The sequence below is a fragment of the Python bivittatus genome, unplaced genomic scaffold (assembly GCF_059951505.1).
Source record: "Python bivittatus isolate LINGU-HERP-01145 unplaced genomic scaffold, Pbiv_v1 ctg000080_np1212, whole genome shotgun sequence".
In the NCBI taxonomy this organism is placed as follows: Eukaryota; Metazoa; Chordata; class Lepidosauria; order Squamata; family Pythonidae; genus Python; species Python bivittatus.
The window spans coordinates 2,177,101-2,202,836 of record NW_028277035.1 but is presented as its reverse complement, the minus strand read 5'-3'; the positions used below and the strand labels follow the sequence as shown (position 1 = coordinate 2,202,836).

Here is a 25,736-nt window from a genome sequence, read left to right as displayed (position 1 = left end):
GACACCTTAAAATGTAGAATTGGTATATGCACATGCACACAGGACATTATGAAACACAAAATATGGTATGTCAACCGTATTTGCAAAGTTAGCTTTCTTGCCAAATGTACAGATCCATAGTCAGTATCTTATAGATCAGTGTTTCTCAGGCTCAGCAACTTTAAGATGCATGGACCAACCCCCAGAATTCCCCAGCTAGCAAGCTGGTTAGGGAATTCTGGGAGTTGAAGCCCATGCATCTTAAAGTTGTTAAGGTTGAGAAACACCATTATAGATGAAATTGAGATTAATATTATTAATATGCAATTAACAAAGAAAAAATATTGCCTAAGACATGTTAACATTTATAAAATTCTAAATAAACAGAAGCATTGACGCTTTAATCAGATCACTGTTGGAAATATATAGCCTGGGTTCACACATCACTAAGATCTGGGTTTTTTTTCATCACAATTTATTTGAATTACAGGTAGTCCCCAGGTTAAGAATGCCCGGTTTATGGACAACCCATAGTTAAGAACAGAGCCTATTGTAGCAAAACTGGAGTTAAATACACAATGATTTGAGTTAAATACACAACAGCTCAAGTTAATTACACAATACTACTTATATAGTATTATACAATAATACTGTTCCAGCTTACACACAAATTTGACTTAAGGACCTTGGAAACAGAACTCATTCTTAAACTGGGGACTACCTATAAGGACCACATTTATCCAACTTGCTAACCAAAAATCATGGTTTACCAAGCATAATGATAATGTTTACACAACATGCTAAGCAAAAATCAAACATACCATATTAGGGCTAAGCATGATATTTATTGAGTTCAAATTGCTAAGACAACAACCCAGCATTGAAAAAAAGTTAGCTATGGTAGCTTGAAAAAAGTAATATATAATTGGGTAATACTTTTTTAGGACCAAACATTCACCTGGCTATAATTTACTATATTTCATTTTCTTTTAGATCTTGAGGTACAAACATTAAGCATTTTAGTACCAGATTGACAAAAATAATTGGTCACCAATTATCTTTCTAAGGGCCCACAATCTCCAAAACATCAGAACTACAACTGCATCTACAGTATTTTATAGCAAGAGAACAAGGAATATAATACACACAAGACTCTCTACTGAAGCTATGACTGAACAAGGGCTAAAAAGATTTAGGTTCAAACCATATCAAGATTCTAGAGTAAATCTTTGATATTAGGTAAATTATGCCATATATCATCCACTGCAAAGCAGTTTAATTATATTCTGAAAACTACAATTTTCATCCTCTTCTGGACTATAATTATATATTGTTATGTGTGCTAGATAGCTAATTTATTAGCTAATCCCAACTAAAGAGCTAAAACAGCAAATTTCACATCAAAGCTTTGCTAGTGTCAAGCAAAGGCAAATAGTATTTTTTTTCTTTTATATTATTTATAGGGCTTAATGGCCACTCCAATCAAAGCCAACTTGGAGCAGCATGCCATTTCCTTTTGAAAATCAGAATAAAAACATATCACAATGATCAATAATCACTGGGGATTTATAAAAAAAGTCTTCAAATAGATCATCTTGCAATATTTATATACATACACAAAACAAAGGCTCGAAAGGCTTAAGGTTTCTTATATATCAACAATGCTATTTCATTATTAATTCCTGATAAAAATCTTTACATGGCCAAGTCTTTCGCACTATATGAAAGACTGTTCTGTGATCAAATGTTCCACAGGTGCTACTGAATCAGAAATGGCATGCAGCTTCCACTGGTATTATATTACTTGTATTAATGCCCATAACGGAATAAGATAAGAAGCTTCTCTATACTAGAAAACGTATAAAAAGTAACATTTATCCTGTGTCTTGTCAAAGGGAATTACAACTGATTTGTCTAAAAGTCCAATCCACATACTCTAAATATATTTATCCAGATATTAAGTCCCATTATTTTAATTGTGTGCTCTGGGGATCCAGGGAAGAATCTAATAGCATAAGATGTTGCCAAGGAAAACCATGAGCAGACCAACTATAAATTACGTACTTTGAGAATCATTATATTCAGCTGCCAATGATCAAAATGGTGTGGGCAGTAGAGTCCAGCTTACATAACACACCAAACACTGTCATTTAAGTTTACCATTCCCTGTGGGCTGGCCTCATTTTTAAGCATTGCATTCAACAACCATTGCTCCACATATAAAAACATGGTTTATTATCCAAATATCTGCATATAATACATAAAACTGAACAAAAATACAGCATAATTTCCCAGTGTTTAATCACACAGGAAACTGCAAGAACTGAACATGCATAAATGTGTTGAATAGGCAACTATTTAGGGTCTTAATAAATATACAAAGGCAGTTTTAAGTAAGAACTCAAAATATACCAGTTTCATCATGAAAAAGACTGCAAAAGAAGCAGAAGTGGAGACAAGGGAATTAAACCCATACATAAGATAATGTGCCATTGTTTGAATGTGGAAATGAAAACCTGCTAAAAGACCAGTAATAAATAAATGTCTTTGTGGTTGATGTAACAATAAACTGGACTGTTTCAAAGGGTTCTAGTTTCCACTAAATCAGTCCACTTTGGTGGAAAAAAAGATCAGAAGACTTTTTCAGCTTACAATGCAGTTAATTTTTCAGGTGTGCCATTGGCTAATCTTTTATGGTTTTGAAGAATATAGATTGTCAGGGTGCTGGGACTCCTGGAAAGGAGGGGAGTCAGGTAGAGTTGGTGCTAACTGTCCCATTTGCTGAGAAGATACTCAACAGACCAATCTCTTTAAGTGGGAAACTTTATCAGTTCATACTGACAAAGATTGCAAAGGGGGTTCAGCTTCCCATAAACTTTATTGGCAGAGGCATTCACTGTGTCAAGCTTCTTTAAGAAAAGTTTCACGAAAAGGTCTAAATGTGGTCCAAGTCTGGGTCTTTAAAGAAAGGTAATCTAACTCAGCAGCCAAGTCCATATGACTATGACATGGTTTGTTAAACTAGTTATAATTGGCTGGGCTCACTAACAACCTAACAAAGCACATTATGGCTTAGTGCAATTTATGGACCCTGACAATAATGGGACAGCTTTACGTTATTAGATTTATATCCCACTTTTATTTTTGTACAACTCAAGGTGGAGTATATAATGTTCAGCTTAAGGAAACATTATCATACATGCATAAGGCTAATTTAAAGTGTATTCTACTGGACCCAAAACACACACAATACTTTGTATCAACCTGGATTGCGGGTGTTAAAACTTCAACCTCTACACCAATCCAGCATTTTTCCTTTTGGTTTCTTTTGACATATTTGTTCTATAAATTATAGATCTCTACACCAAGAGCTGTCTCTTTAACTTTCAAAGAAAAGGAAATAGGAGGCAAGAGTCACCTGGGCAGTACTTACAAGAACCAGCTGAAAACAAGTAGTAACAGGAGAAAAGCAACTCCCCACCCCTCCAATACTGAGGAACTCATTATCTGCTTTTTAGCCTACGGTTTCCACCTGTAAGACAACCTAGCTTTCCAGGTAAAGCATTCCTGAAATACCATCCACCATGTTCCACACTGCAGGTCAGCGCTGCTTTCAACATTAGGCGGCGGCAAGAATCCCCAGGACCAGGGTCTTTATCAAGGTCAAGGACCTGCAAAGTCTTAATAAGCCTAATCTAATTCAAGTTTCCACACCTCTCCCACGACACCACACTGTACTGTACTGGTAGCAGATTCAGGGGCCCCCATACCCTTCCTAAGCCAAGCCCTTCAGCCCTAAGGCTCCCAACTCATCCACTAAGTATCTGCCAGCTCCCTCCCCCATCGAAACATGCTGCCTGATACCTACCCTTCCCTACTCCAGCCTCCACCCCGTTTCCCCACTACCCCGCCTATTTCCAAAGCCCATGCAAAGCGCAGCAGAGACCGATCTGGAAGTTGTGTCACCTCTTTCCTCCCACCTCAGCAGAGCCCAGCTCACCTTTCAGCATGAAGTCAACCCCTCAACGCCACTCCCCCACATCCGTCCGAGCAAGCCTCTTCGCTTCCTTTCTGTTCCCCCACCCCCATCCGTCCGAGCCTCCTCACCTGCCGCCCCCTCTCCCCCTCACCGCCCCGTTCCCCGAATTTGTACACCAACCCAGCCCCCTCCCCTCCCCTCCCCTCCCCTCCCCTCCCCTCCCGCGCGCGCCCACCGGAAGACTGGCGCTAAACCACCTACCCTGCAGCGTCCCCAACACACCACAACTCCTCCTCGCGTCGCCGCGGCCACCTCTCCTTCCTGGATACCTCCGGGAGGGGCGTGCCCGCTGGTATGTAAATTAGAAGGGCGTGGTTCGCACGGCGCCTTGCTTTCAACCCCAGCGCGGCTCGTGAATAATTAATTTTGCTCACCTCTACGCCGTCCAGGCCAATCGGGAAGCAGAGAACCTTCTTCTCGCTTTGCCTACAACCAATAGAAAACACAGTGTCGACCACAGAGGGGTGGGAATTACGCTCAGAGCGCTGTGGGCTAAGTTCGATCTGATTTCTGAATGGCTTTTTGTAATGAGCGCTGGCCACGCCCCATATCCGCCACGTCCTGGGCGTACCTTTTTCCGGTAGTGGAGACGGTGTAGCAGCCGGGTACAAAGGGGCATTGAAAGCGACCGTGGAGGTTCTCAGTACGTGAGGTCACTTACGACTGATTCTAGAATGCGAAGATACATTTGCATTGTTCTCTGTTTTCATTCATTGCGAGCTGAATGAACTGCTAAAAGCAGATCTGAATTTGATCAAATTGCATTTCTTTCCATCCAAATATTCGGTTGCGGCCTTCCAGAGTAGGCGACGTCGGGACGTACACCGACTCGTGATTTATAAGCAAGCATTCGTAGATTCTGGAGGAGAAAAATGCATTGCCTGTCGCCCTGTAAGTACGCGGTACCAAAAGGATAAAATCAGGCTTCTTTCCTTGAAACTGACGTTTTCATTCGCATTCTCAATTCAGTTAGGTTCACCATCTTGAGTTTTGCCCAGTTTTCTGCCTCTCCCCACTTATGTAATAAAGGCAATCAATGATTTAAGGGGCTTTTCCTGACAATTCATGGTAAGAATATCATGATAGAATTAATGGTCCTTAAAGTTTTCTCGAATTAATACACCTATTTCCACGTACAAGCCATGAATATCTTCCATACAGATATACAGCAGAACAGTGGGTTATTACAATACTATTATTAGGTTTTTGCCTACACACACGTGTGAGTGTGCGTGTATAAATATATAACAACTCGAGGTGAACCTAGGTGAGACTGTACTCCCATCTCCTATTTTCCCAACAACAACCCTGTGAAGTGGGCTGGCCTGAGAGACAAGGACTGGCTGAAAGCCACCCAGCCAGCTTTCATGCCTAAGGAAGGCCTAGAACAGAGTCTCCTGGTTTCTAGGCCAGCCCCTTCAGCACTACGCCCAACTGGCTGTCTTACACCATTGTATTTTTCATAATGTTTTACAGGGTCACAATACCCTTTCAACTGTGATATTTATAATTCGTTGCTGCTTGTGAGTGCTGAGAGTACCGGATGTTTTATCATCTAGCTGAGAAGCAAAGAGATGAACAAACCTTGACCTTAAGGCTAGAGTTAACAGAGAGCTTAAAAAGCACAGGACATGCATAGAATAAAACTACTAGGAAGTAGCATACATTGAACTCAGTTCGCACATCAGCTATATCAAATCAAATAAAGGACATTGTAGTTTAATATGCTGAGTGAATGCAGACAACTGTGGCTTAATCAACGTTCATGATTTTTAAAATTACAACTTTATCCAGTCAGATGTAGGAACCAGATCACTGTGTTTAGGGTCAGGTTCCAAGTCTTAAAAAATTGAGACATTATAGAAAGTACACCTTTAAATCAGTGCCTAGCAGTTGTGACTGTGTTTTTTAAAAGGTGTGATTAGTAGTCATGCAATAACATTTTGAATATTATGTTCTATGTTATTTCAAAATAAACAGAGTATTTTCTAATATTACTATTTCTAGTTTTGCCATTACAGTAAGTAATCACACTCATTGTTTCCATTCCTTCTGCGGAATTTACAATACAAAGCATCCTGTTTGGCATTTGATATTTCTTCTAGATATATTGCAGTTATCAGGCTGCATTTGCTGATTGTTTTCAATTATACAAAGCTAATCAGCTGACCACTATGTTCTGATGTCATAAAGACTAGAAGTCGCACTGTGCTCCATGAAGACCCTAGAGAAGCATCAAAAGGAAAAGGAGCAAACATTTAGTATCAGCTGAATATTAGCAGAGTGAGTTGAGTTTAATCCCTGGGGATTTCCTGCCTCGTTCATCTTAATTTTGTTTTGCTGGTGGTGTTTTTCAACAAACAACTGAAGGCCTTTTTGCTTAGTTAGAACAAAGACTGAAACTGAACCAAATGACTACCTCATTTACCTTTTTGTGACACTACAGTATGGAATATATGATTAAGTAGTGTCCAACTGGAAACACCAGCATTGCAGAATAAATTGTTATTTTCCTGCCTTCATCAGAATGTAATCTTTGTGCTTCAAGGAGTACAAACTGCCTCAGAGCAGTCATTCTGTCACCAAATCAACAATGCCTGAAATTCAGATTTATAAGCCATCATGATGTGAGCAAATCCTGCTGGACTGGCTGCAACAAATTGCACTATATATGTTACATTTTAAGATAATTCTGCATTATCTTACTTGGTTGTCAGGAAACCAATCCCTGATCAGCTCCAGAGATTATTTTTAAAAAGTAAGAAACTATAAATGTTCAAGTGCAAAAAGCATTGAAAGCAATAAACATTTATTTTTTAAAAGTGCAAAAAACAAGTTTCCTCTTTTGTCCACTAAGAGAATGAACTGCCAAATAGGGTTTTTTGGCACCGTTCATAGGTGAAAGTGTTTAAGACTGACATTTTTATCAGCAGTTCTATATATTCCTTACATGGGAACAAGTCCTATGTGATATAATAGGGCTGATATTTTATACATATCTATGTGATTAAATAGGCATGTATAAAACTACACTTACCTCAATTATCCTTTTCCTTTCCCTCTTCTAAAAAGATTTCATGCATTTGTCCATGTGCACCTCCTATTTGTGCTTAAGGGCGGTTGTGATGGGGAATGATCATAATAATGGAAGCCATTGTGTGTCAGATCAATGGTAATTTTTATAGAGAAACAAGGTATAAATATATTTTTAATAGTTAAAGTTCAAGTTTTACAGGGAGCCTTTTTAAAGAGACAGAGTTCTATTCCTGGGAAGATTTATCCAATTTGGCAGATATGGAAATGCCTTTGGATCTGTTTATCCATTTTGGGAAAAATGTGATGGATGGGACCAACCAAAGCAGCACGTAATGGGACCACCAGAAAAAAGATGTTCCACCGCATGTTAATCATCCTACCCACTCTCCCTTTTGGTCTTTGAGCTTCTTAGCACATCATGATCTCACCTGTTAAAATACATTTCTCCAATTGGGTGCTCTCCAATACATCTGGAAGGCAATAGGCTAAATAAGTCATGTATTACTTTTCTTTACAATTCTAAAATTAATATTGTCAGGATACTGTACTGAATTAACTCATTGCCTAGATTCACATGACTTATGGTAAGTAACTACAGTGGGGCAAAAAGTACTTAGTCAGCCACCAATTGTGCAAGTTCTCCCACTTAAAAAGATAAGAGAGGCCTGTAATTTTCATCATAGGTATACCTCAACTATGAGAGACAAAATGGGGGAAAAAAATCCAGAAAATCACATTGTCCGATTTTTAAAGAATTTATTTGCAAATCATGGTGGAAAATAAGTATTTGGTCACCTACAAACAAGCAAGATGTCTGGCTCTCACAGACCTGTAACTACTTCTTTAAGAGGCTCCTCTGTCCTCCACTCGTTACCTGTAGTAATGGCACCTGTTTGACCTTGTTATCAGTATAAAAGACACCTGTCCACAACCTCAAACAGTCACACTCCAAGGTCCACTATGGCCAAGACCAAAGAGCTGATGAAGGACACCAGAAACAAAATTGTAGACCTGCACCAGGCTGGGAAGACTGAATCTGCAATAGGCAAGCAGCTTGGTGTGAAGAAATCAACTGTGGGAGCAATAATTAGGAAATGGAAGACATACAAGACCACTGATAATCTCCCTCGATCTGGGGCTCCATGCAAGATCTCACCCCGTGGGGTCAAAATGATCACAAGAACGGTGAGCAAAAATCCCAGAACCACACGGGGGGACCTAGTGAATGACCTGCAGAGAGCTGGGACCAAATTAACAAAGGCTACCATCAGTAACACACTATGCCGCCAGGGACTCAAATCCTGCAGTGCCAGATGTGTCCCCCTACTTAAGCCAGTACATGTCCGGGCCTGCCTCAAGTTTGCTAGAGAGCATTTGGATGATCCAGAAGAGGATTGGGAGAATGTCATATGGTCAGATAAAACCAAAGTAGAACGTTTTGGTCTAAACTCAACTCGTCGTGTTTGGAGGAGAGAATGCTGAGTTGCATCCAAAGAACACCATACCTACTATGAAGCATGGGGGTGGAAACATCATGCTTTGGGGCTGTTTTTCTGCAAAGGGACCAGGACGACTGATCCGTGTGAAGGAAAGAATGAATGGGGCCATGTATCGTGAGATTTTGAGTGAACACCTCCTTCCATCAGCAAGGGCATTGAAAATGAAATGTGGCTGGGTCTTTCAGCATGACAGTGATCCCAAACACACCGCCCGGGCAATGAAGGAGTGGCTTCGTAAGAAGCATTTCAAGGTCCTGGAGTGGCCTAGCCAGTCTCCAGATCTCAACCCCATGGAAAACCTTTGGAGGGAGTTGAAAGTCCGTGTTGCCCAGCGACAGCCCCAAAACATCACTGCTCTAGAGGAGATCTGCATGGAGGAATGGGCCAAAATACCAGCAACAGTGTGTGAAAACCTTGTGAAGACTTACAGAAAACGTTTGACCTCTGTCATTGCCAACAAAGGATATATAACAAAGTATTGAGATGAACTTTTGATATTGACCAAATACTTATTTTCCACCATGATTTGCAAATAAATTCTTTAAAAATCAGACAATGTGATTTTCTGGATTTTTTCCCCTATTTTGTCTCTCATAGTTGAGGTATACCTATGATGAAAATTACAGGCCTCTCTCATCTTTTTAAGTGGGAGAATTTGCACAACTGGTGGCTGACTAAATACTTTTTTGCCCCACTGTATACTGGCTAGGTTTGCAATACAGTATCCTGAACTACAATCTAGCCAACCACATTTTAGCCTAGCATGTTAATTAACTCATCCTTGATGTCACAGCTACACAATCTTCTTGCTCCAACTTATTACAGCTATATGTATCCCTTTGTACATCAAAGCATCTTAGAACAGTTTTAAACTACAGCCAAGATGCCCTTCAGCCATATGTAAGGATTTGATCTTTGCTAACATCTCTCCTAAATTTATTTTACCTTTCAGTCCACATCCTTGATGCCAGTTTTCATTTGGAAACAGAGAGAAATACACAATATATGGATTGGAATTAAAGGCTACTAAGAGTTTGTTCAGAAACCCACTCCCATTCTCTGCTTTTGTCTTGCGTTCTTTCACTAAGGCAGGTATACACAAAGCCTGATTCAAGACTGAATACAACAGTAAATTAGGCTGGAAAACAATTTGTGTAGAAAAGAAGTACTCCCTTCTATTCTCTTCACATTAAAGTTAATTGTGTAGTTGAATCAAAAAGGTTTTTAAGGCAGGCCTACTGCCTCCATCTGTCATGGGGTCTTACTCCTACATAAAAGTGAAAGGCTGAGACTAATCATTTGGTTATTGTACTGTCTACTACTGGTGACTGAGTATACTCACAATCACAATGAGTTGCTGCACTTCAAAATTTACCATCTCTACAAATCAGGAGTATCCAAATCCCTATTGCCTTATTTGCTAGCCCTAATCGGATATTCTCAAATCTGGAGCATCTCTACATGAAGGCCAGCTAAGCACCATCTCTGGCCCACACCACCCAAATGATGAGGTTCTCTTGCAGAATGTCACAGAGCACCTGTCTATAGAAGACAAGCTTTTACACAACTATGTATATATTGGCTTCCATGGGATATAAGATGGTGACAATGCAGATTGTTTATTTAGAAGCCAATCCTCATAGAGCTGAATGCATTAAAGCTTTCTTCTAGTCATTCACACTCATGCAAATGCATTCAGAAGGCTCCTAACACTTGAGTGACTTGGTGGCATTTTATCTTGGAGAAATATGCAGTGCTTATTATAAGAAATTTTATTGTTAGAAATGTTGACAGTAGCAATTATAAACCACCCCCAAAGTAGTAAAAAAAAAAAAAAAAAAGTCAAAGGAAGAGAAGAGTTGAGTTGAGTTGAGTTAGTTTGATCTATTAAGGCACCAGGCTAGAAATCAGGAGACTGTGAGTTCTAGTCCTGCCTTAGGCATGAAAAACTGGCTGGGTGACTTTGGCCAGTCACTCTTTCTCTCTGAGCCCAACTCACCTTACAGGGTTGTTGTTGTGAGGAAAATAGGAGGAGGAAAGAGTATTAGGTATGTTCACCACTTTGAATTATTTATAAAAATAAGAAAGGCAGGATAAAAAAATCTTTAAAAAAAGCCTCAAGGTACGTATGCCTTAATATCAGTAACTTATACTCTGATCACCACCCAACTGGACTACTGTAATGCAATGCATTCTGCATGGAACTTCCTTTAGAGAAGACACAGAAGCTCCAGCTGGCATAAAACACAGCAGCCGGACTCCTGGTGGGGCAACCCTGGCAGTGTAGAATTACACTTATATTAAATTCATTGCATTGGCTGCCAAAGATTTCCAGGTCCAATTCTAAGCGCTGGTTATTATCTTTAAAAACCTACATTCTGCAGCACTGGGATATATCACACAACACCTTGTCAGAGCCAATTCTGCTATATGGTCATCCAGAGAGGGTCTGCTGGAAGTCCTCCCTCTTCATGAGGTCATGGGATATGGATCTTCTCTGTGATAGCCCCCCGTCTGCAGAACACCCTTCTGCCCAGAAGTAGGTACAGCTCCCATTTTTCAGAAATAGCTCAAAGCAGTTCTGTTTCAATGAGCCTTTGGTTCCAGTTGACTGTTATGAGTGCTGATATGAGTGGTTTGGCTTTTTGATGATGTTTTTGTGATGGGAATACAAATATACAATTTTCATCACTCATTTTGCCAAGGAAAACACGTTACATGAAATCCTTCAAAATTCTGTTAACACAAAGAATTTTATTGCTTATTGCTAATTTTATTGCCAAACTGAAATAACCTAAAAATCCATTTTTTTCCTGCAATTTCTGTGTAAAATTTCTCATGAAAGCTACTCCTGAACAAGAAAATATTCAGTGCCTTTTATCCTAGTAACATTGCAACTGCCATGGAATATCATAGTAAAGAAAAAACGTCAGTATCAGGGGAAAAAAAACCCATAGCAGCCAAGAGTATAAAATAAACTTGGTGATACAAACAGTAATTTCCAACAGTTTTAAATTGCATCTAGGAGTGATGCTAGAAAGCAAAAGCAGATCATAGCATTCCACTAATAGTAGCCCAAACCCTAAGTAAATTAGATAAATCAAATTGTATAGATCTGCAAATAGAAATTGGTGGTATAATTCCATCAATTCTGTACAAACTATGCACTTGGTAGCCTCCTTTCGTTTCTTGTAGAAAAAGTGACAAATGACCTATATATCCAGCTACTCTCATATGTTCCATAGTTATACTTGGGCCTGGAACTAAAGATTATTAGGAAAAAATGACTTTTTTTTTGTCTTTTCTATTTGGTGAATCATGAAAGTAGTTTCCAACTTTTACATTCAGCTGGTGCCAAAATATATTATGGGACTCTGCCTAGGCTCAAATTAGTAAACTGTTCCAGATCGGCAGAAATGCTGCTTTAGGTATCAGCAGACTAAAAACAGAGAACTTGTGGATTAAAAGAATAAAATAACTGTGTGTTTCTAATCAGAAGAGGTTTTGTTGGAACAGTTCTTTCCTTTTAGGCTCTTGCTATACAGAACGTATGTCCTTTGGCAGCACAGTGCTGTTAGTCAGAATTCCAGGCAATATCCAATAGAACAAAGTCAAGCCCTGAGTAATCTTGTTTCAACACACCCATTCATAAAACAGCTTCTCCAAATGACAGCATCAGTATCAGGGATAAACATCAGTTGGCAATTTGAACTCCTTAAAAGAGAAGAAAGCGATGTTTCCATTGTCAACTAAAGCAAACACCACTGGAACATCTCCACTTTGATAAGATAGTTGCTTCACAACTTTCAGGGATGGGACCTGCTCATCAAACCTGCAAAAAGAATGATTTTTTTTTTTCTGTTTGACAACAATGCATTTTTAAAAAGCCACATCATAAAAAGCATCACTGTATCTGGAAGCAAGGACAGAACATTTATGTTCTAAGGAAACAGAGGTCTATTTATTTTTTTAAAAGCATTTCAGATCCCCTTGGTTAGAGCAAGAAAACCAATAACACAGCCAGTACTGCTTCATATGCCGGGGATCTGGTTTCAACGTGGACTGGGATCTGAAGTCCTTAGTCTGTTTGGGCAGCCATTCAACTACTTCAACAGGTGTGCCGCAAACTGGACAATCACTGACTCTTTCTTCCTGTTTTCCATCAAACCCAAACAGGACAAGCCATGTAAACACATGAGCAAACTCTGTAACAGATTTAAATTAGATTATAAGCACCTAGTACCTTTGAACGCACATCCGTACATAAGGCTTCCCAGGATCATTCTTTTTAAAAATTGAAGCTTCATCAGCATGATATACATCAAAGTCTATCTTTAGCTGTGATGAATGATTCTGTAATCTGTGGAGGAGGTTAACTATTAGTACACAAACTTGGACATTCTCTGATGTGCCAAAGGAAGGGAAAGGAAAAAAAAATCTTCAGGTACAGCAAATCTGAGCAGGAACTGTAATTAGCATTCCACACCCCTTTTTGGCAACCCCTGAAGTCTCAAACAGATAATGCTGAAAATTGGGGACATAACATCTCACTATTTTGAGCCAGAAAGCACATGAAAACTGTAGCGTAGGTTGTATGCTATTCTTTTATACTAAGAATTCCCCACCAGAACTTCCCTAAATAATGCGGTTTCCATCACTGGCCCAACTCTGTAAAAACCTGGCTCTTTTGTTAGGACCTGGGTTGGATGGAGGGGCTTGCTCTCTGAGGATAGTTTGGTGGGGAATTGGTTAATGCTCTTTTTCTCCCTGATGTGTGCCATGTATTCTTTCAGTTTTGTTTGTTTTCAGCAGTTATTTACCAGGTGTTTTAACCCTATGATGTAAGCTGCCTAGAGTCACTTACTGACACAGCATACATGTTGACAAAATCAATAATAAACAGTCACAGCTGTCAGACTCCCCAAAATGTTACTCTCAGTCCCCACCCACTAAAACATTATCTATCCCTGAAGTCAGGCAGATAGTCCATACTGAAAGTGAACATAATGGCAAGGAAAGGAACTTGGCAGGATGATGTATCTGACTCAAGAGTAAACTTTAAAATGGTTTCTTAAGAGTGGAATTATGGAGCAAGCAGTGGAATGGATAGTGGAAAAAATTATATCCCTTCTCCGCAAACATTCAATGTTTTCAGTACAGAGGATCCCATGGGCTTGTTCTAGTGTCAAAAAAAAAAAAAGAGAGCAGGCAGCCAGTTGTACTCTGAATAATTAGTGTAGCATGATCCTCAAGTTTACCTTCCTAACTATGTAGCATGCCAAATTCTATTTGCATAATTACAGTAAAGACCAAACTGCCTTCTTAAATTAGAAAGCATTTGCATTAAGATAGAGACCAAAACTCAGTGAGATAAATTTTAAGATTCCAGGTATCTCTATCACCTAAAGCCTAAGTGCATGAGGATTCCCCAGAAAATACTATGTGCTGAAAAAAAGTAAAGCATACTTCCCCAACTCCATCTGCTTCCTTACTAGCTTGGGGACAATGGAAATTCTAGTCCAACAACATCTGGAGAACACAAAGTTTGGAAAGCTACACTTAAGGCCAGCAGATGTATGTCTATTTGACTCTTATTTACTTTTAAAAATCAAAAGCCACTGAAAAACACATACATGAAATAAAGTAGAATTACAAATTTAACAACTGAAATTTTAGAAGACAAGAAACATTCATTATGGTACACTGCATGAAACACCTTAGAAGCCAGTAGGAATTAACTGTCTTGTTTCTGGATTGGGTCAATTGCACTATAAGTCCATAGTGTCTTGGGACTTAAGTCTAAGCGCTGGCCTTTCAAGTAATGCTTCTGACATACAGTAGAGTTTGTAGAGCTGTGCATGCTGGGAAAATGATTTGGAGGATGTCCTTTGGATCACACATAAGCACAGCATCTCTCTGCTACTCATTAAAGCAGCCAGACTTTTTTTCAGGTTCCTGTTCAACCATGAAAAATGCTGCTTTAATGAACAGCAGAGAGATGTTGCACTCACATAAGGGCAGAGCCACTTCTGCCAGATCATTTTCCAATGGTAAACAGCCCTAATAATTTGTAATGCCTTGAAGTGAACATTCCAGGTATACACTATATGACAGGATTATATGTGGCCCTCCAGAAGTTGCTGAACCTGAACTGCCAGCAGCTGTAGCTAGCATGGTGTATTCTGCATCCTATTATTGTTGCTCATACCTAGAATTATTGAGAGAGATTAAAAGCATTTAGCCCATTTTCTGGTTTGATACTTACTGAAATGCTTCCTCTAATAAGTGTGAGGGTTGGAAAACATTGATCTGTTGAAGGATGTCAGCTAGAGGGAAGGAAAGACAAGAAATCTGGATTAGGGCCTTCACAAAACATGCCTCTGCAGCCAAGCCAGCTATTCTGACATTCAGAAATACCCACCACCTTCAGCAAGGCCACATGCATCCTTCTTCAAAGAGAACAAAGGCCAGACCCTTCTTTTTCAGAAACTACAATACCTGTGGAGAGCCCTTGGTTTGGTTTCACAAGTGGGGTGACTGGCTGTGTGCAGAGATCTGCCAGGCCGCTCCTCTCTCTCAGAAGTGCCTTGTACTCTTGCCAGGTGGTGCAGCGCCTGACTTCCACATCCTCGTTGATACTCCTTTTGTATCTGCTCTCCCACTTCAGCTGCTCCTGTTCCTTGCGAGTCAACCTCTCATGTTTCTGGTTGAGCCGCCTGCACCAGGGGCTTGCATCAATTGCCCGTGCTGTTATGTTCTCTGGGAGGAGCCTCTTATCAGGCTCTGGCAGGAAGACTTGAGGGTAATCGGCACCCATGTTAGGAAAATCAATAGAGGTGAAATTCCACCTGGATGCACAGACATCATTATGGCTTTCCCCAACGGTCTTGCTACGTGTCTCTTTGTAGTCTTGAACACAAGTGGGCAATTCACTGCATTCTTTTGTGACACTTGAAGATGGGACCAACTCTATATTTTCAGTTTTTGCATCTGATGCCTTTATTCTTGCTTTGGGTGAGCCATCTAATGCTGGAGGGCTGGAATTACCATGATGGATCTTGGCCTTTTTAGGTGACCATTCCTGGGATTTCTCAGACGGTTTGGGTTTCTTGTCTTGCAACCTTATTAAAGAGAAGTGGATTAAAACATGGGCACAGGTTATCTTTTACTATCACAGAATTATTCAAACACATTACTTATAAACTGTCCTTCATCCAAAAGGATGGTAGTAATTATATTACATTTATTTTTAATCATTTTACCAATTTTATCATTTTTTTTTTACCAACAATTCAATCAATTCCCAAAGCTCTAAACATTTAAAGCACTTGAACCAAAAATGTAACTCCTTAGGTGCTGGATCAAACTGGCGGTTTAAAGGTGACAGCATCACTATGTGGACTCACCATCTCTTTTATGTTTTTTTGTAATTTTTTTGTTTGATTGTTGTGAACCACCCAGAGTCGGGCAGCATACGTTTAATAAATTATTATTAAATAATAATTATTAATTTAATTCCCTAATAGTTGGTTAAACTAGCTAAGTCAGTTGAATTCTGAACAACTTGAAGCATCTTAACTATTTTTGAGGACAGCCCATATATTTAAACATTTTTAGAGCATAAATCCACCATAGCAGGGTTATCCCAGGAAAGGGCATAGCTATGTGCCAGAAACAAATGGTAAGGGATGTTCTGAACTCACTTACTGATATTTTGGATTAAGTGGTATCTAATGCTATGTACCAGCTTCTTCAGTGGGCATGCACTCTCATCCAGAATACATCAAACACCAAATCTTTAAAGCTGCAAACCACCTGTTTACCAATAAAGTTTCCATCTTCTTGGGACTTTACTTTAACTTATTGGTCCTCATTTATCCCATTGCCAATCCAGATAGTGATTTTGCATCTCCATATCCTCACTTAATTAAGATAACCCAGAAAAAGAGAACTTGGTGTTACCAGTGTAACAATGACCTTACTTCAAAGTCCTGAACAACTGCCCTCAAAATGTTTGCTGACCTCGTATGTGCTTGAAATGGCAACAGGATGATCCCACCTTATGTAGTCTGTCGCCCACAGCAGTCACTCCTGATTTAAAAAAAAAAAAACAGTGGGCAAAGTCACACAGATGTGTGTTCTGGTGTGTTCCTCTTACTAACTTCAGCTAATCTTTCCTTTGTAAAATCAGGGATCAGGAAGCTATGATCTTCAGGTACTCCCAGTATATGACACTACTGGCCATGTTGGCTGGGGTTGCTAGAAGTTGTGTTCAGCAGTATCTGGAGGGCCACTGGCTCTCCTTCTGTTTTAAAGTAAAACTTTATTTTTATTATAGCAAGAGACAAATATGAAGAACAAATGGATGCATTTCTCAGTGCTTAATTCTATGCCCACCTTGGGCTAGCTTGTCAAGGACATCACTCCCATTGCCCACATGCTTTTACCGAGGACTGGAGCTCCTTCTCCTCTTGTGGCCGCCTCTCTCTGTACTTTGGTAGTGGCTATCCAGATTCAGCTGCCTCTCATAAGGGGTTGGAATAGTGCTGTAAAGGAGACCCCCCCAAAAAGAGTGAGAGATCAAAACAATCAGTACAGAGACAGCTACAAGTCACACTAGGAAAGCAAACTTTCCTCCTCTTCTTCACTGATTAACCACCAGCTCAGTTACAGTTAAGACTGAGAGAGAAATGCAATCATCTTGGGAAGCAGGGATATTGAGAGGGGAGAAGAAGGAGCAAACGTGCAAAGTTAAAGAGATGTATAATGGACATACTGCCAGGGGAAAGGGAAAACTATTGTCAAACAATTACCTGAAATGGAATCTCAAAACGATGTAACCCAGTCGCTTCAAGTGGCTATATACCTTACAATAGGGATGAAATGTAAGGAGTTCACATGAGAAAGGACATGACTCTACATTCTTTAGAAATTCAATTACTAAACTATTTTTTTTTCTGAACTGTGTGTAAATTAAAGCCACCTTCACGTTAATGGGTGGCTCACACATGCATTGTCTACCGTCTGGTAGGATGATTTGTAGATTTTCCAGTTTTTAACAAGGTGTATCTATATCAAACACACACTGCTAAATATGCATTTGTCACGCAACCAGATTCCTTTCAAAACAAAGCTTTAAATACATTAAAATCAATTCCACAAAACAAATTTAACTGATTCAACTTGCAGCCTTCACAAAGCACAGGGCATTAGGGCTGCAGTATCTACCGGACTGATCAGCCTTCTGAATCACCAGAAGGAAGCTGTGGCAAACTATTTCCATAAAGTTGCCAAGTAAACATGGGCGTATCCATGTAGTTACCAGGAGTTGAACTCCATCTGAGAAAAACTTTACTTTTTTAACTTCTGAGTAAACATACAGGATTATCATGCAAAAGTGTTGGGTCGTCAAAGCAATAATATGATACAAAGATGGTGGTTAACATGCTGCAGCACTTTTAAAATCTAACAGTGATCACTCTTTTCATTTGAGCAAAACAAACACTGTTTTTTCACCCACCTAGAGAAGATCACAAATTTAACTAAAGAGCTTTTGTACCCCTAGGTCAGCAAGGATCCAAATCTTAACACAGAAGAAGTCTCAGCTGAATAAGCTTAACAGAACCATAGAAATGTTTCACTGATATCTGCTATTTTTTTTAAACAAACTACCTCTTAAAAATAAGGAAGAAACTATATAATAATATTTACAACAGGCATAATTTAGCAATTACATACATGGAGTTATGAAAAATTACTAAAAACTTATGTTCTAAAATAATAAAACAACAGTATGTTTTTCAGTCAACCATCAAGTCAATGGGCAAGCTGGAAAAGCTAAGGACACTTGCCTGAATTCTGCACCTTAGGCCCAATACTGTATTTGCTCAGGACTATACCGCAATATCTAGGTTGGACTGCAACTTCAAGTATTTAGGCAAATACCCATTCTTGGTGCTCCAAAGGCAGGATTAGGTTGGTTAGCAAGCACTAGAAACAGGTTTTTAATCAGAACATCAATTCCCCTTTTCAGTCTACTCCACTTTTTAGGGAATGCCATCAAGATATCATACTCCAGAGTAGATCTACTGTCCTTTTGAAAATAAGGCTGGACAGCAGCATTCATCTTCTCTGACTCAGCTACTGAAGTCTAGGCTCACTACTAAATTGTTGTATAAACAGTTAAGCCCCAAACGTCAATGGAATATCACCACATACCCTTCCATGTCAACTTAACTGCACAACTAATGGTGATAATATAATTACAGCAGAATTGCCTGCTTTGAAATTGAACGCTTTTTTTAAATTCCCAAATTTTACTTCCATAGTTGTTGAACTCCAAATTTTGAAAGGCACCTGGTATTTTAGTAGGCTGACTGACTTTGGAGACAGCAGATTCTCATAGGCTTCCTGGACTGACAAAGGCAGGTCTTTATAGAACAACTGAAGGGATCCCTGTAAGAAAAAAAGCTTAATGTTCAGGAACTACCATCTGGGCAAAACTACTTTTGCTGTGATTGCCACTGATATTCCCTGGGGCCTGAAGAACTACGCTACACCAGCTTGCTCATTCTGCCAGAGGAACTTCATGTCATTTTGGATGTCTGTACAAGTAGTCCTCACTTAACAACGGTACCTGGGACTGGAATTTCTGCTGCTTAATGATGCACATGTAAAGTGCAACATCATGTGACCACATTGTGTAGCTACGGCATCCTGGCAGTCCCTGTTCCTGTCATTAAGCGAGGATTATGGGTTGTTAAGTGAGGACCTCACATGACCAGGACTTGCAACTTCCTGCTGGCTTCCAACAAACAAAATCAATGGGGAAGCTGGTAGGAAGTTGCAATTCCTGGTTACGACAAGCCTTAGGTGGCTTGCAAGCAGGGCAGCAGACAAGTGAGTGCTGCGGAGTGCAAGTTGCCAGGGAGTGGGCGCTGCACCCTGATGCGGGCATGGCCAGGCATGGGGGTGCATTGCAGCATGAGTGGGGTGTTACATGCTGATGCGTGCTGTGGCCCAGCAGGTGTGTGCTACAGAGTGTGCGCAGGGGGGTGTCGTGGGTAGATGCACATGCACTATGGAGTATGAGATCCCCAGGATCTCATAGCAGGGTTTCTTGGGAGAAAAAGTGACAGGAGCAGGAGTGACTTGCAACCTTATCGGCCAGCTTCCCCACTGACTTTGCTTGTGGGAAGCCAGCAGGGAAGGTCACAAATGGTGATCATATGATCGTGGGACGCTGCAACTGTCACAAGTGCAAGTCAGTTGCCAAGCGGCTGAATCGCAATCACATGATTGTGGGGGTGCTGTGTCAGCCACAACTTCAAGGACTGGTCATAAGTACCACTTGTTCAGCACTGTCATAACTGAATGGTTGCCGAATGAGTGGTCTTTAACTGCAGACTACCTGAGATGTCAAATTACAAGAACTGGTTTTACAGTATGGTTTATAAAATGATCACACAGAATTATACAATGTGTGGGCCACTTGGGCCAAATACCACAAAAACAACTGCAATGAGAATAGCAATTTTGACATTATCCAATTCCAAGAACTGTACATTGCTATTTATAAATGCATCTACATTCATATGTTTCAAACACATGTGCTTTTTGCAGGAAGAACTAATAGTGCAATATCAGGGAAAGGGAGATGGCAACTTTTCCTCCAGTTCTGCTCATCCCAACCTGCATGTTGACAAGAAAGGTCTGAAGTGAAGATGTGGCAGTATTCAGAAGTTATGTGTAATTGGGAGCACTGATTGTGCAGGATTCTCAATCGTATGGAGATTGCAACCACTTTTAGTAGTGTGATTACATTACCATTTCAGATGTTCCCATTAGTATGAGATTGAGACAGAAAGCCAACTCCCCTGAACAGCTTTCTTCCCTAATTCTTGAAAAGGTGTTTGTTATGATGGCTGTAGTTGCTCTAAGCCCCACCACCCTAATCCTGTTTTCCAGATACTTATGCAACCTTTTTTCCTTTTTTATTTTACATAATTATTCTGTGACAAACTTTGGAACTGTTTGTCAAGTCAGAGGAAGAGGGGAGATATTTAGTTACATAAAACTGCTCCATAAGCTTTCGAATCTGATTTACTTACACATTCCAGGAGATACAAGGCTTCTTCTGGAAGCAGACACTGCTTTCCATGCTGTGCAAACCCCATGGTATGCCAGAATTTCCCCTAATGACAACAATGCCATGTCAGTTTATGAGATCAATCCTAACCTTTACAAATATTTCAAAAAGGACAAAATAACCCCAGGAGAATTGGAGATGTTCTAGGCTTCCTTTCACTTCATGATTCAGTCAGAGCTTCTCCATCTGGATTAGGATTGGATTGAAGAGGGGAATTTCATCATTGGGCCAAAGGCTTGAATTACAGTTAGGGAACATAAAATCCCACAATTCTGTTTTGTGTCTCTATGCAGCCTATTGTCTGGGGGTGGGGCAGGTGGCGAGGGGAGTTAGCCTGATGTCCAGTTCTCCCAAGTCAGAGCTTGAATTTTTGGAGGTGAGACAAGTATATTCTTGTTGTCTTACCTCTCAAAACTGCTGTTTTTTTAGACCACTATGGGGGGCAGGAAAGGAACCAAGAGTAAGGGTTAACAGATTTCATTTGCTCATCCCATATCTTCCTTATCTACATATCACCTTCCAAGAATCATAGCTGGTTCCAATATAAACAGTGCCACAGCTGCAAGCTAAACATTGCAAATACAGTTTTTATTCTGAGTAACATGCAAAGAGAGAGGACACACATTATTCAGTGGCAATGTCATAATATACAAGGCTCAGAACATAAACTGAAGTCGACCCTATTATGTCTGGCTCTGGTCTGAAAGAAGCCTCTGGCTATTGGTGTGTGTGCTGCTCTGAGACAGAAGCTGATAACAGTAAATTGAGCAGGAATGACATCATAAAAAAGATAGCAAGACTTACTGCAGGGGATTTCAGCTCCACAATACTCTCCTGGGGCTTCCATTCAGCCTTTACCAGACTTCCCCTACAAAAGAAATTTAAAAAGGATAGTCTGTATTTGATCATTCTCCAATGTATCTATTTCCTTGGTTGAAAAAGAGTTAAGAAGTTATTTTAATCTTAGCAGGAAGCACAAGATTTTCATCTTCTTAAAATAGGTCAAGAAGCAGACCCCGAACTACCATGCAGAAACATAGAGCAGAGGATGCAGCTCTTCCCCCAAGATCCATTGTCTATCAGCATGGAACAGCTGATAGAAAAGACAGAGATCTAGGAAGAAATAATTTGTTGGTGTCTAGATCATAGTGTACTTATGATCTCTTGCCTCTAAAATTTTAAATAAATTAACCTATTTCATTATGAAATAATTACAGAATGCCAGGATACCTTAGAAAAGCAGCCTACAACCCCTTATATGACATTGGTTTACTTCAGGATAGATAATCTGGTACCAAGTGAGAAAGAGAGGAGAAAGCACCTCCCCATGTACCTCAAGAAAGGACATTTTTGCAAGGGGCTTCTTGCAAATGTCTGTAACCAGGTAGGTTCATAACAAGAGAGGTGGTCCCTCAGGCAGTCCCTAAGCACTTGGGCTTTTAAAGAGAAAACCTACTCCTCCAATTTAACCCAGAAAATTGGCAAATAGTGCAGACCTCTCCATATGTCAGATATAATCACAATACATGCACCAATCAACAACCAAACTGCCACATTTGCACCAACTGAAGCATCCAGATGTAGCCATGTATGCCTCTTCATAAAATTTATATTCTACCTTTTAATTTTTTAAACCAATGTACAGCATGTGCAAAGGTTTAGCTGTGATGCAGCCAAAACATTGATAATTCTTGCTAAGTTCTATCTGCACATGAATGGCTGTAGCCTACAGATAAAATCTAACTGCACGAGTGTGGTATTTGGAGTTGCTGTTGCCATTTAGAAATCCAGGGACAATGTAGGATTGAACTATACAGCTTTCAGAGGAAATGCAACATCCTGGGGAGAAATGAATCCCAATTCCTGAGCTGATTTTCTACTGACCAAAACCACTTTTGTTTTGTTTGGATTTAAACAGAGCTTGTTGACCATCATCCATCTCTTTACTAAGTCTAATGTTTAACACTATGGACCACTATCTTGGAGGTATATTAAGCTGCAACAGGGTTTAGTACGTAAATGTATCGATACATCTATCTAAACCTCTAAATGACTATTCCCAGCTATTTCATGGAAATATTGAGCACAGAGAATAAGAAAGAACCTGTCAATAATGTTAAATAACTCTTTTCCATACTACCTTCTGAATATGGTGGGACAGGAAAATCCAGAAGCATTGTGACAGAGAGTTGTCTCTCTGTTACTATATACCCTTACACACACACACATACATGCCTAAGAGCAGCAACACAATCAAGGATTCTATGGCCAATAATGTCAAAAGCATTTAATATATCCAGCTTCCTCTTCCCAGTTTTGTACGTTGATCATTCAACAAGACAACAAAAGCAGTCTCAGTGTCATATTCCAACTAAAGTCTCGCTCAAATGGGTCCAGACTCTAGATGTGCCTGAAATCGTGAAGCAACCATCTTCACAATTATTTAGCTAAAAACTATATCTTTGAGAATTGTTTGTAACTCTCCAGTTTGCTAGATCAAGAAGTTTTTCCCAGTCCTACTAACAGAGTCCTTTTTTAAAACTGGAAAAGCTAAAAAAAACTAGGCAAAACATTCTAAATTAACTGATAGTTTAGCAGTTCAGTTCTAGGTATGATTAATACATACAACCGCACTACACGTTCCTCCTCCAAAAGTTGCCAGTGTTCTTTCCGGCATTGATGCAGCTTTGATTCTTGTTCTTCTGATCCATCAGGAATGAAATCTTTCTGACCAAGTGAGCGCTGGGGGATCTTGTGGTCACGTGTTCGAGCTGCCAGCAGTTCTGCTGGACTTCATGGGGCGGCAGGGAGAGAAAGTAAGTATAATCACTCAAATATCCAACTTATCCATGATGGATTCTTCAAATATGCTAAACCGTGGTGGTTCAGACCATAGGTCAATTTGGCCAGCACTTCTATTTCCTACTATAGTCAATTCCAACAACTGCTGTGAACCACTTCCTTTTACTCTTCCTAAATTTCCTACCATTCGGTTTCCCCGAATAACCCCAGGTTCTAGTATGATGAAGATAATTTCTTTTTATACCATTCATAAGCGTCCACACTTCTAATCTTTTTTCTAAATTAAAAATTTTAAAGTTGTAACCTTTCCTTATTAGGACAATCACTGTCAGCTCCTACTCCGCCAGTCTGCAGGTGTATGTACCCTTTTTGCCAAAATGCCCACCCTACATCTATTTTGGGGCTCTTTTGCTCATTTTAGTGAGATCCATCTGGAATTCCTCAAACTCTCTTCTTGGATTTACCATCCTTAATAGTTATTTACTTTTTAAAATAGTTTAAAATAGGTTTAGTTTAGTTCATTTCACCACAGGCCAAAGAGATGGAAGTGATGATGAAATATGTTGGGGATTTTTGTGATGCTTCCTCATTTCTTCCCATTTTTACCATACTGTATATACCTTTACACACCCACACATTCTGCTTTGTTCTTAGGCTCTTGAAGTTACCTGAATTATTCTGCCTATCTCGACCTCTCTCTCCCTGCAATTTGCTACCCTCCTCTCTTCCTCATCAATCCCCATGGGGACAACAGGCCCATGAAGGCCCGACAGTTACAATTACTGGAAAAAAGTGACTCCTACTAAGAGAAAAGGAACGAGCTCAATAAAATTTGAGGCATTTCTAAGGCGGAGCCAACTGAGCGAACCGAGTGGGTTCGCACGACCCACTAAAAAGCAGTCGGCGAGTTTGTAGGCCCGTGATCGTGAGAGAACAGCCTCTATTTCCGCCCTGCCCGGCCGAAAACACTGCTGCAGCACCGCGGGTGCAAGCAGGCTTCCCAGAGCGAAGCGCCAGGCTTCTAATGCCAGGGCGGCCCGGGGACGCCGTCCGACGCTGCCGCCCGGAGCCGCACATGGCAAAGGCGCGGGAGTGAGGGAGGAGAGGACGCCCGGCCTTCCAGCACTTCCGGCGTGCCCTCCAACCACCCGTCCCCCGGGAAAGGCGGCTCCTTTAAGCTCCCTCATCCCCACCACCACGCCCGTTCCCCCCTCCCTTGCAGATACCTGAGTAAGCGACGTCCGGCCGGAGGTTCTTCTTCGGCCTCCATGGTAAGTGCCAGTCGCCTCCACTTCTTCGGACTTCCGCTGTTGCCCGCCTTGGCCTCTGGGTCCTAGTGCCGTGCGAACCCGGTGTCTGAACCTGCGTCTCCCTCGCTCGCCGCCGCGTCGCGGCTCAGAATGGGCGGACGCTCCGCGCGGTTGAAAAAATTCGTAGCCCCGGGGAAGAATTCCGACCGGGCGCTATCAGCGGGACGAGCTGAATGCCGCTGCCAGATCGATCTGGTCCCCGGTTATGTAGTACAGTTGTGCATATTGGTCCTACGTGTCTCGTTTCAGGAGCAATTTTTTAAACCTTTCCAGCTTAGTGCATGTCAGATGGGCAAGACTTCAGTTCCCATAATTCGCAGCTAGCGTATCCTTTAAACTTGGACTCAGAGTTGTAGGGAGTTTGCCTTGCCTTTCCAACCGGATTGAACCCTCAACTTCTTATTGACAATTGCCCTGGAACTGGAGAGGGCAGTTGTCCTCTGGCATCATCCCTCAAATGACATACTTCAGTGTTGTCCAAACTTGGCCACTTTAAGATGAGTGGACTTCAACTCCCAGAATTCCCCAGCCAGCGATGCTGGCTGGGGAATTCTGGGAGTTGAAGTCCACTCATCTTAAAGTAGCCAAGTTTGGACAACACTGACATACTTCAACAAGAGCTGCGAAACGAACTGCTCTCAACACAAGAATAACTGCGAGAGAAGATCAACCTGGACTAAACTAAACATGCAGCACATTATTTCCAAGCATAAAAGAATGGATGTCTCATTTTTTCCATTCATTTCTCTTTACCAGTGTATCTTGTCTTTCTAGATTGTGACCCTTAGATAAGCCCATCATTTTTTTTATTGGCATGAAAATTTAAAAACCTCTTATTAGTGACTGGAAACCCCTTGTGGACTTTTGCTGAAAAAAGAGAAACATGAACGTGTGATTTATGGGTTTGAAGATTAGAAAGAGTA

The 25,736-nt window shown here is 40.6% G+C and overlaps 2 protein-coding genes across 10 annotated transcripts in view; both read right to left on the bottom strand.

The window, feature by feature from the left end:
- The window catches only part of LLGL2 (LLGL scribble cell polarity complex component 2), a 68,033-nt gene extending 63,512 nt beyond the window's left edge, over positions 1-4,521 (bottom strand). For 2 of the 6 annotated variants that reach the window (XM_088133329.1, XM_088133335.1), the window contains exon 1: positions 4,220-4,356. The gene's annotated coding sequence lies outside the window, so the exon portion shown is untranslated. Of the gene's footprint in view, positions 1-3,979; positions 4,087-4,219; positions 4,357-4,392 lie in introns of those variants that run through there. The other 4 variants (XM_088133333.1, XM_088133331.1, XM_088133330.1 and 1 more) reach the window with 4 other exon arrangements.
- Positions 4,522-10,383: 5,862 nt separating this feature from the next.
- On the bottom strand, positions 10,384-24,874 carry TSEN54 (tRNA splicing endonuclease subunit 54). Of its 4 annotated transcripts, none has more exons than XM_007437398.4 (11): positions 24,730-24,874; positions 23,328-23,492; positions 21,506-21,569; positions 20,664-20,747; positions 18,910-19,008; positions 17,367-17,419; positions 17,001-17,099; positions 15,052-15,674; positions 14,819-14,879; positions 12,797-12,913; positions 10,385-12,385 (listed from the first exon to the last, which is right to left on the bottom strand). In XM_007437398.4, the coding sequence occupies exons 1-11, from the start codon at positions 24,771-24,773 to the stop codon at positions 12,235-12,237; spliced, it is 1,560 nt and encodes a 519-aa protein (XP_007437460.1). In that variant the 5' UTR covers positions 24,774-24,874; the 3' UTR covers positions 10,385-12,234. The 4 variants fall into 4 exon arrangements, with proteins under 4 accessions (XP_087989453.1, XP_007437460.1, XP_087989454.1 ...); XM_088133328.1 differs by lacking the exon at positions 24,730-24,874 and adding an exon at positions 24,172-24,679; XM_088133327.1 differs by lacking the exon at positions 18,910-19,008 and having other exon boundaries at positions 10,384-12,385.
- Positions 24,875-25,736: the final 862 nt, after the last annotated feature.

Coding starts and splice junctions, on each gene's coding strand:
- TSEN54 (XM_007437398.4), bottom strand. CDS start 24,773: ATGGAGGCCGAAGAAGAACCTCCGGCCGGACGTCGCTTACTCAG. Junction 23,493..24,729: donor GCCGGACGTCGCTTACTCAG/GTATCTGCAAGG, acceptor CGCCCCATGAAG/TCCAGCAGAACTGCTGGCAG. Junction 21,570..23,327: donor GAGGAACGTGTAGTGCGGTT/GTATGTATTAAT, acceptor TTTCTTTTGTAG/GGGAAGTCTGGTAAAGGCTG.